Genomic DNA, 13,345 nt, shown 5'->3' with positions numbered 1-13,345 from the left:
GGTATCGCTATGGGATATATTAATTCACAGTCATAACAAAAACAAATTTGTCTGTCTTTCGAAAATTGTCTAGTTTTATGTAACATATGGGGCAAAACATGAAAATGCACAATTACTACATCTTAATATGTTAAACATGATTGGCTAATATTGTGAAAACGCATCGATATTAGTGACATGCACCACTTTTCTTTTCAAAGTTCAAATCTTCTTGCCCCCAGTAGTTATCTCCTATTAGACAGTACTTCTCGCTGAGCATACGCTTACCATATTACGCCGTTTTTAAATTAGAAATGAGACGAAAGAAGCTCAAATATTGTTCATAACGCATTCTTTTCTTTTTATGACACTGTCCTGCTTCCAGCAGCATTGTCCGGAAAGCTTACAAAGAATCGTGTTGATACGAACTGCAGGCAAATGAATGGCGGATAGTACGTATAACAGAATTGTCTTCAGCAACTCTTCTTTATGAATGATTCTTGATTACTCCAATGGGTCGGAAGAGGAGTCATAAAATCCAGATGACACTTCCAGAAGCGACGTAAACTAAGAAGACCACTGATCCACCGTATTTAGGCTGCTCGACCCTTCTGCATTAGAATCTGATTCGGTGCTGATGTAATGGTGAATGCATTAGCCGTTCGTAATGGTTTTGTGAACGTAAACGGTACTGTGTTAGTACTTAAGCCGTACTAGACGCTACTTGTGCTACAGTCGCGTCCTACTTTGCAGACGTCGGCCCGCCTAGATAACTTGCTACCTTCAACAGCAATTGATGCTCGATAGTACAGACTAGTAGAGCGTGACTTGCACCATTCAGTAGACAGTCGATGCTTAGAAAAAGAATTTCTACTGCTTTGGACAATAGGCCTTGTGCAGAGGTCCATTTTTTGCGTACGGCGATTATATTGCATTGAATTTGCCAATGCCGTTTAATGATCTTAATATAAATTAAGTCAAGCCGCCCCGACATCTATTACCACCTGTATTGTGGCTCTAAGGCTCGTCTTACCATCAAAATTTCATTTTAAATTGTTAAGTAAAAAAAACTCTCTGAATTGAATAGTTTTTCACTTCACAACAATTTGGATATCTATTTTCTGTCATTTTTTATACTCTTTGATTTATGTCAAATCGACAAAACTTTCTTCCAAATTCTCAAGCAGACCTTTAGATTCTATACATACTGGTATATGTACATGTTTAGCGTTTTTCGAAGTTCGTCACACATATTAATTGGCAACAACTCAATCTCATTTGCGGACCTATGTATTTTATGCTTCACAGCCTAACCACGCAAGATAAGGCAGCTAGCACATTTATAAAGAATGACACAATTAAGTGTTTCTACCTCCCGCCCCTGCCGTTCCCCCCTCGGGGGCGAATTTTTAGGTAGTCTATGAGCCGCTGTAGACGTGACTACCTCCCCTATGATGTGCTTGCTTCTTTATATGCCAATAATAAGGTTCCACTCGCACCTAAATACACATGACTGTACACAACCTAAAATATTTAGAAAGTAATAACCATGTCCCGATATGTTTGTGCTTCATGCAAGCGTCATATTGTATATCGCAGTAATATGCAAGAATCTTTTCTGTGCTATCTAGAAGCTATGTGTTTCGAGCTAGTTGACATCAATGATCGCTTCTCCGAAACGATAACTGCCTGTCGTTGAATGTTGGTCGCTTTGGAGAGCGCGAACTTTTTTGTCGAAGTTATACGCTACTTTTGTTCATATAACTACATTCACTTTCGAAGCACTTCTGCATGAGCAATGCACGTTGTATCCGTACTTTGATTTGGAAACCGTGTATTAAAAAAAGTTATATAAATTGTAAGTGGTCTGCCCTTGTACGGTGGTGGAAGCCAGTCTCATGACCTCCTATCGGAAAGAAACAGAATTATATGATCAGATAGATTCTGAAATGCTTTCCTTAACGTTGTGAACGCGGAAGTAGGACTTAAGGTAAAAATGGAGATCAAAGTTATTGAGAGGTTACGATCCGTTTTATGCTACTTCAAGAGCGATGGCGCCAATTTCCGAAATTAAAAGAATGACCTAAGGATGCAGTATACCTGAAACAGCATTTATACTTCATGCGAACGAAAAAGATTTAATACACGAAAGTAATCTATTTGGATAGGGTCTGGAGTTGCAAAGTCCATATAATATGATAGATGTAAGATTAGCCTATGAAGGAAACTGAACACTGTGCAATCGGTAACCGGAAATGGGGGTGGGCAAAATCTGCCACTATTATAAATCATTGCCACTGTTTTTTTTTTTTTTTTTCTGTAATAGAAAAGCAAGTGCTGCTATTAGATCTGGGCTCGCAAGAAAACGCTGACGCTATGATCAGTATAGGGCCAGAAGGCAGAAAGAATAGTATTTATAATTTGTTTTCAGAATATTTAGCTTCTCAGTGATTTTAATTATGGTTCTTATTGGGCCTAAAGCTGGCAACCTTTATAATGATAGCAAGCATGAGGCGGCAAGCGATAGGCTCGATCCAGTCGACTACTACGATTGATCATATTCTTGGCTGTGACGCTCACGATCCAATATATCATCTGTGTTTTTATGTGCTGAGTGTTGTTTAAATATATTATGCATTTGACCATTATGTATTCAAAGGTCTAACGAAATTATAACTTAGTTCGACAAATGATGGTTTCATTTGAGGATCCCAGTAACTTTCGATGTTTACTTAATATTTCAATATTAAGTTTACATCGAAAAAGACATAAGTTTATAAATTGCAGTTTTTCTCATCTATTACCAGTGATAGCTAATTGCTTATATACTTGTATGGGCAGATTAATATTAAGCGCTTTGATTAACAGATTGACAAGTGGTCCACACCTTTGTTGCTATTTTTTTGACTACTGGTCCGTAGACCTGTCTGCGAATTTTAATTAGGTTATACGCCCGGGAAAATCGAAATACCTACCATTTTTTTTTATACCATGCTATATAGTACATCATTTGTTCGGTAATAAAGAGGATTTCCAACGCTATTTATAGCCGAGATCGACTGTTTGCAGTTAGGCGATCTATAGTCTGCAGAATAACAAGATACGTATGTGGCACATCAACAATATACTTTATGTGAGTACAGAGTACATCGCAGACGTAAACAGTAGCCCAATGGTCTATCAGGATTTAACAAAAAATGCTGGAATGAGTAACAAAATAAATACGTAAATGGCATAGCAAGAACTGGGAGACGACTGAGCTCACAGCTAAAGACTCCTCCATTAAAAACACACACGGAACTTAAGAAGCTCTCTGTTTATATTATATGTTTAATAGGAACTTTCATTAGTCGTCTCATTCGATACAAGTCAGCAATTTAATTACATTTAACGTATGCTGCTAGCAGGCGTTGAATAAACACCCAAAGGATAGCAGTTTAAAGCCATTCTTGTTCGGAGACGATAAACACATGGAACAAACACGTAAATAAATACTAATTAACGAGATTAGTGTATATAAGAACGTAATGAAGCCAATTTTACACGTTGCGACCATGAAGCCTCTTATACTTCGTACGAAGTCCTACCATCTTGTTTGAATGTCCTGATTCAGATTCAGAATATCTCGGTCCACATGTGGATAGCGTTCGACGGATTCTCGGACCTTGTGTACCTGTTAGATATTGCCATTCAGTTCCGAACGGGCTATCTCGAACAAGGCCTTATGGTTTGCGATGCTAGTAAGCTTGCCGGACACTACCTACGCTCCAGGTTAGTCACAATCAAATTAACAGACACCATCAGGCTAACAAGAACCTGTGCTGATAATGCTAGCGAGTACAATAGTAGCATGTATGTAATAACCTCTACCGCCGCAACTTATGGATGTGTCAGCATTATGGCAGTACCTCGAAGTAGAATTGAAAAACAGCTAATTGATGTGTGCTGAAAGCTGTGCTTCAGGCATCTTTTAGCTGTCGCGAAGGACGAAGACTTTCATTTGTATCTGGGAAATTAAAATAAACAGATTAGGAATTTAATATTTCTCGCTATTTGTGGTTGTGCCGCGCTACAGGAGCTTTTTGATGGACATTGTCGCCCTGACCCCACTCGACCTCTTGCAATTAAGGTTTGGATTTGCGCCATTACTCAGGTACATAACTGTCCTATGCTACAGCGTATTTTTCATTAGGAACACTCCAGTTAACCTAAACAATGTTAGAGATATTTTAGCACAAGAAGTAAACCACTTCATTGAAATTGATACAACATCCCACTCCATATGGCACAGTTATAAATGGCCGGAGCGAAAATGAGAGTTGAAACTCAGTTTAATCTAAAATAAAGCAAGCGTAACGTAATTATGCACACGTTTTTTTGCATAATTTTTACCGTTGTTGTTGCTGCTGCTGCTGCTGCTCTCAATTGGCGTCACAGATTCCCCCGATTCATCAAGGTATACCGCTGTTATCGATTCTACTACATGGTTGAGAGTCGCACCATTTATCCGAACCTTTGGCGGGTCGCCAACTTGATCCACATCCTTCTTCTGCTGTCGCATTGGTTCGGCTGTTTTCACTATATACTCTCTGAGTTCGAAGACTTCCGCGGCGCCTGGGCGTACACAAATCCGCACAAGGCCAACAACTCCGAGTGGCGAGCCATTACCCGCAAATACGTTGCCTCCGTATATTGGTCCACGCTGACGTTGACCACCATTGGCGGGGATCACGTCACACCCAGCTCAAACTTGCAGTAAGTTCAAACTTAAGTAGCGGCGTGCCAGTTATCTACAAAAGCCTTCCTGCTCGGGACGAATTTTCCTGCGGCAACTCTTCCTACCTGAAACCATGCAAATCACCAGTCCGATTTAACTTGACGCCGTGTCCTGTTTATAGACAACTGATGGTCATCGGATTAGGATTTGAACAGGGCGAGGTTTTATTTCGAAAACTGGGTTTAGAACCGGCTTAGCAAATCTTGACTTTACATAAACGACCCGATATTCATAATAACACGAGTTTATTAGGAATATAACGATTCATAACGCTAAACGTATTTTTGTTATAATGATTACAGATATGCATTTACGATTCTCTCGTATCTAATTGGCGTGTTTATATTTGCCACAATCGTGGGTAAGTAAGTTCAATTGATATTAGTCCTTTCTCAGGCTAGCTTATTATATTCGTCGAAATAGACTACCTGCTAACAAAACCAAGCGTCAGTGCCGAAAATAAAGCGACCAAAATAATTAAGCAAGCTACAGTTGTAACCAGATTTTGTCAAGAGGCACTTTTACCATCGCTGTTAGGTCTGATTTTATATGCCTGCATTCAGCGAGCTCTACTATGCAGTCGTGCTTCTTTGTTATTCAAATGCTAGAAGGATGGATAGTCGCACTTCTTTAAACGGTCCATGGTCTACAACAATTCTACTAAAATACGAACACAGCTAGTATAGTTTTTGAGTGATGTACCCCTAACTGTGCATCGGTACATAGAGCTGAGGAGTTTTTTCAAAACAATTAGGTGCGATCGCACCTCTAATGGCTGCAACTAGGCATCATCGTGTGTACACGAGGCCTCTATCCCAAATATCAGAGCATTGAACTTTGATAGGTACAAACGGAGGTCGAACGAGGCAAAGTGGCCTAGATAAGTGCAGTGGTATAATATAGAAAAGGTGCCTAACTCCATGCTCGTAATATTTCAGGACAAGTAGGAAACGTCATTACGAATCGAAACGCGTCACGACTCGAATTTGAACGTTTACTGGTAAGTTTAATTCCAAGTCACGTGTCCTCACTAATGGATATCACCGTTGTTCATTGGATCTATATCAATACATTTTTCTATACTGTAACTAGATATATGACCGAAGGAGCCTATTCGAGGAAAAATCAAAGGACAAATCATGATAAATCTAGATACTTCAAGACAGTTGAAATCAAAACTCCACTTATATACGACCAGTAAGCTTCGACTTGTTTCTACCCCATCCACTTAGTATCGGGCCTACGCGACATTTATATAAGCAAATTTGTTGCTTTACGATTTCTATGAATCTAATAGCAGTCGCAGCTTCCCACGGAAAGTTGTCAGAAGTGACTCACTCGACAATTGCGGTTAGGCTACCTACCGTGTTAACCAGCTGGTTGATTTCGTTCAAAATCGTCGGCTATGATGACCTATTGACGCCCGTTAAAACCTTGATTTCAATGAAAAAGCAAAAAATACAACAAAATGGTAATGTCTATTTGAAATCAAGACGGATATCGGTCTGAATTGCATCCGCCTAGAAGTGATTGTCATATATCAGATATGTCAGACAGCATAGCATTTATCTCCAGGACCTACTTGTTAGTATGAATTCAGTTTCAACTATGTGCGTTGATAGGTTGTCAGTGATCACTTCATACAAAGAGATATACTTAGTGGACCTAAATCTTTTCCATCTCGCATCTGTCGCAACTAGTGTGCCAAAGTATTATCAATGAAATATTTTTTACGGCATTATAGCTAGCAAGCTATAATTGATTAAGGCAGTCAACTTCGACGAACGCATGTCCTCGTTTTACTTTTATGCTGTTTGCATTAAGCATACCCTTAGCATGGCCTAAACCTCGTCGATAACTGTTTTCTGGGCTAAGAATCTAAATGGGTTCCATGCTTTTGTATGTAACTCTTCTGTAATAGACAGGCTATCTACAGATCGCGCGGAGGTAATGTTTGAGTCGCTCTTGTGAGAACCTTCGAATTTTAGGCTTCATTTAAAATAACAAATGTGACAAAAGTTACTTTTTTTTTCTGTGCAGCTGCGGCTTCATTAACATCATGCTAACCTGTGTCCCTACTTTTTTGGGACGTTAACATACAAGGAAGTTAGAAGCCCTTCGGAAGTCTGGACCTTAATAATAGCCATGAATTAAAAGAAGCAACACGCTATGGATCTGTCGGAGCAAGGAATGCTGGACATTGGTTGTTCTTTCATATATTTTTCCTGCGAGGTTTTTGTGAAGAATAAAAACAAAGTTGAAGCTGCTAAGCGCGCGATTTCGTCAGAGTCTCAGAAATTATAACTCAACAGTCAGTGCTATCGGTTCCTAACAGCCTTAACATATCCAACATACATCTCCATTGAAGCGAAAATTAATCTATTTTATCGAGTATAATTATTTTATACTAATGTAAAGGCGAGCCTCGCTTATGCTTGAAATAGCTTCAAATAATGTAAAGCCACAGCATATTTCAGAACCATTTTCCAGTGCAATGATAAGATAACGTGTTCCATTTTCGAACGATGCAACTGAGCGATTATTACGAGCCTTATTAATAATAGGAACACTGAACTCCCTGGAATAGTCAAGTCTTGCTTGTTTCAATTTGGCCCTTCTCACACTTTAGTGATTTACCTTGCAGTATATACTAATGTTCGTCAATTCTAAAATCGCAGTAATTACATCTTTCTGATGTCTGCTGGTCCACTCGCCTCCTAACATCTCTCCCAAGTCAGCAGGTAATAGAGTTCGTATTGAATTCGAAGCTGACACTTAGCACGAGTATCAACTTCAGTTCGAAACAACTAAAGCTTTGTGCCCGATTTGTACCCCTCTTCCGGTAGCCGAACATTCAGTACCCCGATTTCAGTAGTACGTACTAGATTGTATACTTGACGAACGATCTCCATAGAATGATTGAGACCTTTTTACTTTCAATAGCGTACATTGACTTCATCTTCCGCGGCTGGTTCTTGCAAAAGACATCTCTAAACATTAGTCTAAAATATAGTGAATTTTATATCAGAAACATTTTCAACGAGCTTCAACGTTATTGTCTGCGGAACGTCCATGCAGCAATAGGTAATCCTCATTCGAATTTAGGTTCCAGCTCATTACTTGATATGTGACCAATAACGCGATCTAGCCGGTCTGCTGTGTTTTCTCGATTAAACACGGCGCTTAGTAAAATCTGGTACATTACAGTCGAACAAGAAGAACTCCAGATGCGATACCTCTTGGATTAAAAGCTTTTCCCATTGAATTTTAAACTAAGAAAGAGTATTTCTTATTTATAGCGCCGTCTTAAAGGGCAAACAACGCTCATCAGTTGGACTCTATTGAAGCAAGAAGTCGTTCCCAGTTTGTTTCTTATCAAAAGTGAGGGCTAACCAAAAACTTTTGCAGGATGGGGCAAAACTGTACATGCGCCACCACAAAGTGCCACATCAAATGCAGAGAAGAGTCCAGCGCTGGTATGACTACTCATGGTCACGGTACGTTCAAAAGAGTTGGGCTGCTTTGAAGACATCCGACATTTGCCATTTGAAATATTAATAATCTCAACAGGTCTTATGTATCGGGCAAAGCGACTCATGGGGGCGCTTGCATCCAACGCCAACTCGCAAGGCTAAATTAATCTGAGTGAACTTCAGAAAGGCGTCCTCACTGTAGTATGTTATTCTCACCGTAAGACCTTCAGTCACCATTTAAAGACTATTCAGAGTAGGCCTTTATTCTTTACGAGCACATGAGTACATCCCCAATACTTTGAGACATTCAAGTGCAAACTACATGTGATTTTTTGGTACCTATTCAGCGGCCGTATGCGCGGTGGAGGCGATATCAATTCGGCGCTGGGAAGTCTTCCTGATAAGCTCAAGACAGAGCTGGCGCTCCATGTCAACCTTAAGACTCTGAAGAAAGTGACAATCTTCCAGGAGTGCCAGCCGGAGTTCCTCCATGACCTTGTGCTTAAGATGCGTGCGTACATATTCACCCCGGGCGACCTGATCTGCAGGAAGGGCGAAGTGGCACGAGAAATGTTTATCATCGCTGATGGTATCCTTGAGGTGCATAAAGACTCTTCACATTTTCATAGCATGTGTGCGCTCTAAGGCAATTCTTTTTCAGCAATCGGCTCGAAGAGCTAATCTAAAGCAGAAAAAAGCAAACCTTCCTTGTCTTCCTGCGATTATCTCTAAATAGTTTTTTTCCTATGGCAATCCTTTTAGGTAATAAGTGAGACGGGTAAGGTGCTCACGCAGATGAAAGCTGGCGATTTCTTCGGCGAAATCGGCATACTCAACCTGGATGGTTTCAATCGTCGTACAGCTGATGTGCGCTCTGTCGGTTACTCGGAGCTGTTTTCGCTGTCCCGCGAAGACGTCCTTTCGGCCATGAAGGACTATCCAGAAGCCCAGGAGATCCTGCAGGCCATGGGTCGCAAACGCCTGATGGAAGCAAGGCTCGCGGCTGCAAACTGCGTTAACACAAGTCAAACAAACACAACCTCTAATACAACGTTTAAACAGCAGGTATGTCCATTTGGGACATTGGCAGTGCTTAAGCTATACTACAACTCTGTAATCCATACATTGTAGCAGCTAGATCTACCCTTGTTTGCGGTTGCAATCTATACGAAACGAATATTGGACGTGTGGTATTATATGTAGTCTATACTGTATATACATAAATGATGCTGAGTCGTTCTCTCCGAGAACCTTTAGTGCCTTAGGTACAATTTCCTACTCATTAAACGACCTCACAATAGGGAACAAAACACAGCTATAAGATAGGTATACTTCATTTTAGTCTTCTGCTAGATAAAGTTTAAACAGTACGTAGGTAGACACAATTCGTCGAATAGCAATATCAGGATATCCTTAAAAGTCATTTATTTAGAAGCCATCATTCATTATCTTAATCATTGCAGTTTATAACCAGTTGAGTGATTAAATTTATATCACGCTATTTGCGACTATTTGAAAATATTACCATGAGGTGTTTACGGTTACTTGTTATGGACCGCTAGAGAAGCTGGCGCACAATTTAATCCTTATTTTAGTTCTAGAGACATAGACGTCTCTGTCTGGTTGTCTATCCATATGTGTGGGCTCGAAACCGGGTTTGCTTACTGTGTCACTGTGAAAGAGCTGTTTTTTCTTCTTGGTCTTTTCGCTCTTAGGTTGGTGGTGGTGAGGTCGAGGCCTTTTGCGTCCGAGAGTCGGCTTCAAGCTTGAGCTTGTGTCTTTTTTTTTGTAAACCGGCAGGAACCATTAGGAAAGTCAGCCACGCCGGTCACCCAGACTTTCTACTTTTTGTTAGTCTAACAAACGACCACATTCGCTGTAGAGTGCACGAGTCTCGCGTATTCAGGCAAGGAACGCACGGCGACGTGGACAAAGGTACCGAGGCTCGCTCAGCATCTGCTAACCACCGTTCACTCGTTTTATGCAAAGTCGCGCATGCTTCAATACCCAATGTCTCCCATCGCTTGTCTTCTTTATTTTCGACGACTAACGATGTATGTACATGCGTAAGGAACGGGACAGTGTTTCGTAATAGCGCGACGCAGTAGCGGCGTGTACAAGAAGGTTGCTTTCACAATAGTAGCTTTACGCTCTTTTACGTGAAAGCCGTGCCAGACATCACCGCATTGGTCTGCGTACACATTTGTCGAAGTACGGCATCGGCGTATGAAGCGCTTAGCTTCTTACGTGGCAGGCAAGGCGATGTGGGGATGGCCGAGGGTGCTTAAGGGATACATGAAACAAATGCCGGCTTCGTTCACACGACAGGTAATGGGACTTGTCAACGTCATCTTCGTAGCTGACGCCACTTTTACCGCATAGGGAACAAGCAGTAACTGACGTCAAGTGATGGCTGCCTGGTTTCGCTGTCTTCTTCATGTCCGTGTCAGTAATACAGGTTAGCTTGCCCCAGCGGCTCCCAAGACGTGTCGTGTCCGCACTTTCCTGTGATTGACAGCTTGCATGTCAACCAATAGCAAAGAAGATGATACCTTTTGGCGCCGCTCTGCCTCTCAAAAGTCATTTTACATACCCAGGCCCGAATTTAAACTACGATGTGCTAAGCTCGCCCTACCCAAACAGAGAGAAATCGCTGTCTGTGCACTCAAGAACGCGTATCGCTTTGTGACCGAACCGTCAATGCACCAAATAGATTGTCCTTCTATTCTGAAGTGTTACCTCAAAATAGGTCTTTGTCCGTCGTAGTAGAATAGTAGCAAGGAAAACAAGCATTGTCGATTGGCATACATATCGATAATAACGGGCGCATAGAAGTATACAAATTGCGTCTGCGGCTTAGTGTGGCTTGCTTCAACAGGCACAAAAGTGAGAAAAAAACGAGAACTGGTTCGGTAGATCGATAATGGTGGTTACTCTCTCACTGGTCGTCAACAGGCTTGGCCGCACGACCCTAACAACCTTTTCCAGCCACAACAACAATATTGGCGAAACATTGTAGAAAGGGTCGGTAATGAAAAAACACTCATTCTACGGTATTGAAGAAGAGGCAGTGGCGATGACCTACAAAGGCTTGGAAAAAGAGGATAAAAATAACATTGGCTCGTAATTCGTTTCTCATAATCATGATTAACAACTGAATGAGCTATCCTCTTCATGGTTGACCCGTATCAACCGGTGGCTTCTGCTGAAGTAGGTGCGGCAGCTTATTCCTTCGTTCTACTTTTAACACAGGGTCTCATTCGCTTCATCCTTTCTTGGCCCTTAGTCTGTCGCTGCGCCGTCTCCAGTGCAGCCCCTATATATTCGCTTCCGATGCGACCGCTTCGTCTCCTGTTCCACGAGCCTTCAGAGCACTGGCTAAGTAACGATTGTCGGTTATTGCGATTTTAAGAACCTCATCGTTTCTCACTCAGCTAAGAGAATTGCATTGAATACATCATTTGGGATGTGCGATAAAACAGCTATAACAGACAAATACACAGTAAGAGTTAACAATACAACGTTTTTTCATCGATTAATCCTTCTTGCTAACGTACTGCGCATGTAACAGAATATTACAATGATATGGATTTGACGTGGATAACAATCAATACTACTGCAGTCTATCTAACCTAACTATACCTTAGAACAAAATGGAAAACCTAGAAAAAAACCTTAGGACAAAAAATTTTGTCCATATTTGTTTAGTCCCAAGATACCTCTAGAAGTATCAGGACTTGTTACGGATAGCGTCACCTATGAACTGATGGGACAACAGGATGCATACGAATGGCTATGTATATGGTGCACTTGCACCTACAGATAATTACACAGTTCTCGGCATCGCCAAATATAGAAATCTGTTTTCTTCACTTGTCTGGTTTCTTCTTTCTTCGTCCTCTTCTTCTTCGCTTCTGTTTCACTAGACTAATAACGCTTTTCGTGGATGAGAAGCCATATAAAGTTACTCGAAAACTTCTTGAAAAGTTTGTTTTACTAAAGAAACGTTTTCATCATTCAATCTTATTATTTAGCCACTGTCTAACGAAAATAATTTTCGTGCCTGTTGCGGTCCTCATAGTGTTGTATTTTCGTTTCATTTTATAAACTAATCAATTCATCGATCTCATCCCTTAAAACCATCTACCAAGCCGAGAGGTGTTTCCGTCTCTCATTTGGTACTCAGGGAATCAATAATCTAATCATATTTTTTTCAGTACAATCTGTCTGGGTGTCAGAAACTTTCCGATAAGGTATGGCAGCTTCAGCCTCTCACTTACTCACGAGATATAGAATCGATCGCTCCTTCCGTTTTCTGCTTTGGCCTGCATCTTAGGTTTCCGAGCAGCTCCTCCCACAACATGATTGTCTACACCGAAGGACAAGGCCTTACGCGACAGCCCTCTATCGTTACGTCGAATACGATTGACGAGGCACTGACTCGTGAATAAGGGGACTATAAACAGAATGCGGATAGAATATTGGCCTATCTCCTTTCAGATCTGTTTTTGGCAGTGTAAGCGAAAGGCGATAAGAAATTTAGCACCCTAGGTAGCTTCCAGTCGACGCCTATTAGAAACGTGGTTTTGTAGGCGAATTCGATTTCATGAGTCCTTTGCCACTGCTGTTTGGATAGACAAAGGAGGAATCGAAAAAGGTCAATTGTTTCTGAAAAAAAGGATCAACCCTATTACCTTGATAAGTTGCTAAGAAACTCTTAGCAAACAGTGATAAATGCTGTTTCCCTCATTCACAGAATTGCGTATTTCAAATAGGATATTGAGCACGCTACACTGAGGAACAAAGGCAGAATCGTTAACCGAATTCAATGTACAAACGGTGATCGTTAGCACAACCAAGCAAATCATGGCATTTGAAGCTATGTACACGCGTTTTCATGGTATAGGCCAAATAGGAAACGTCTCGAAAATTAAACATGTTTGGGTGATAGGTCCACGGCCATATTTGCCTGGGCGCGTCAAGTTGAAATCAACTATTCCAATGAATAACATGAATCACTAATTTTTTTAAGGAGAGTATATTAGTTATAAGTTGTTAGGTTACCATATCCTGACCGATCCGTTATCTCATTGCAGACATTGTTGTCGAATAAAGT

The 13,345-nt window shown here is 40.9% G+C and overlaps 1 protein-coding gene across 1 annotated transcript in view; it reads left to right on the top strand.

Moving 5' to 3' along the window:
* Positions 1–3,592: 3,592 nt before the first annotated feature.
* Cngl (Cyclic nucleotide-gated ion channel-like) overlaps positions 3,593–13,345 on the top strand; it is a gene marked incomplete at its 5' end in the record, with an annotated part of 28,273 nt that continues 18,520 nt past the window's right edge. The window contains 8 exon segments of the mRNA XM_022841400.2: positions 3,593–3,750; positions 4,055–4,132; positions 4,417–4,734; positions 5,059–5,117; positions 5,695–5,756; positions 8,165–8,253; positions 8,577–8,829; positions 8,992–9,294. Of these exon segments, the coding sequence (XP_022697135.2) occupies positions 3,614–3,750; positions 4,055–4,132; positions 4,417–4,734; positions 5,059–5,117; positions 5,695–5,756; positions 8,165–8,253; positions 8,577–8,829; positions 8,992–9,294 (1,299 nt within the window).

Source organism: Varroa jacobsoni, unplaced genomic scaffold, assembly GCF_002532875.2.
Source record: "Varroa jacobsoni isolate VJ856 unplaced genomic scaffold, vjacob_1.0 scaffold_101, whole genome shotgun sequence".
NCBI lineage: Eukaryota > Metazoa > Arthropoda > Arachnida > Mesostigmata > Varroidae > Varroa > Varroa jacobsoni.
Note: the sequence above shows the minus strand (reverse complement) of the source record. Positions and strands in the feature narration are given on the sequence as shown.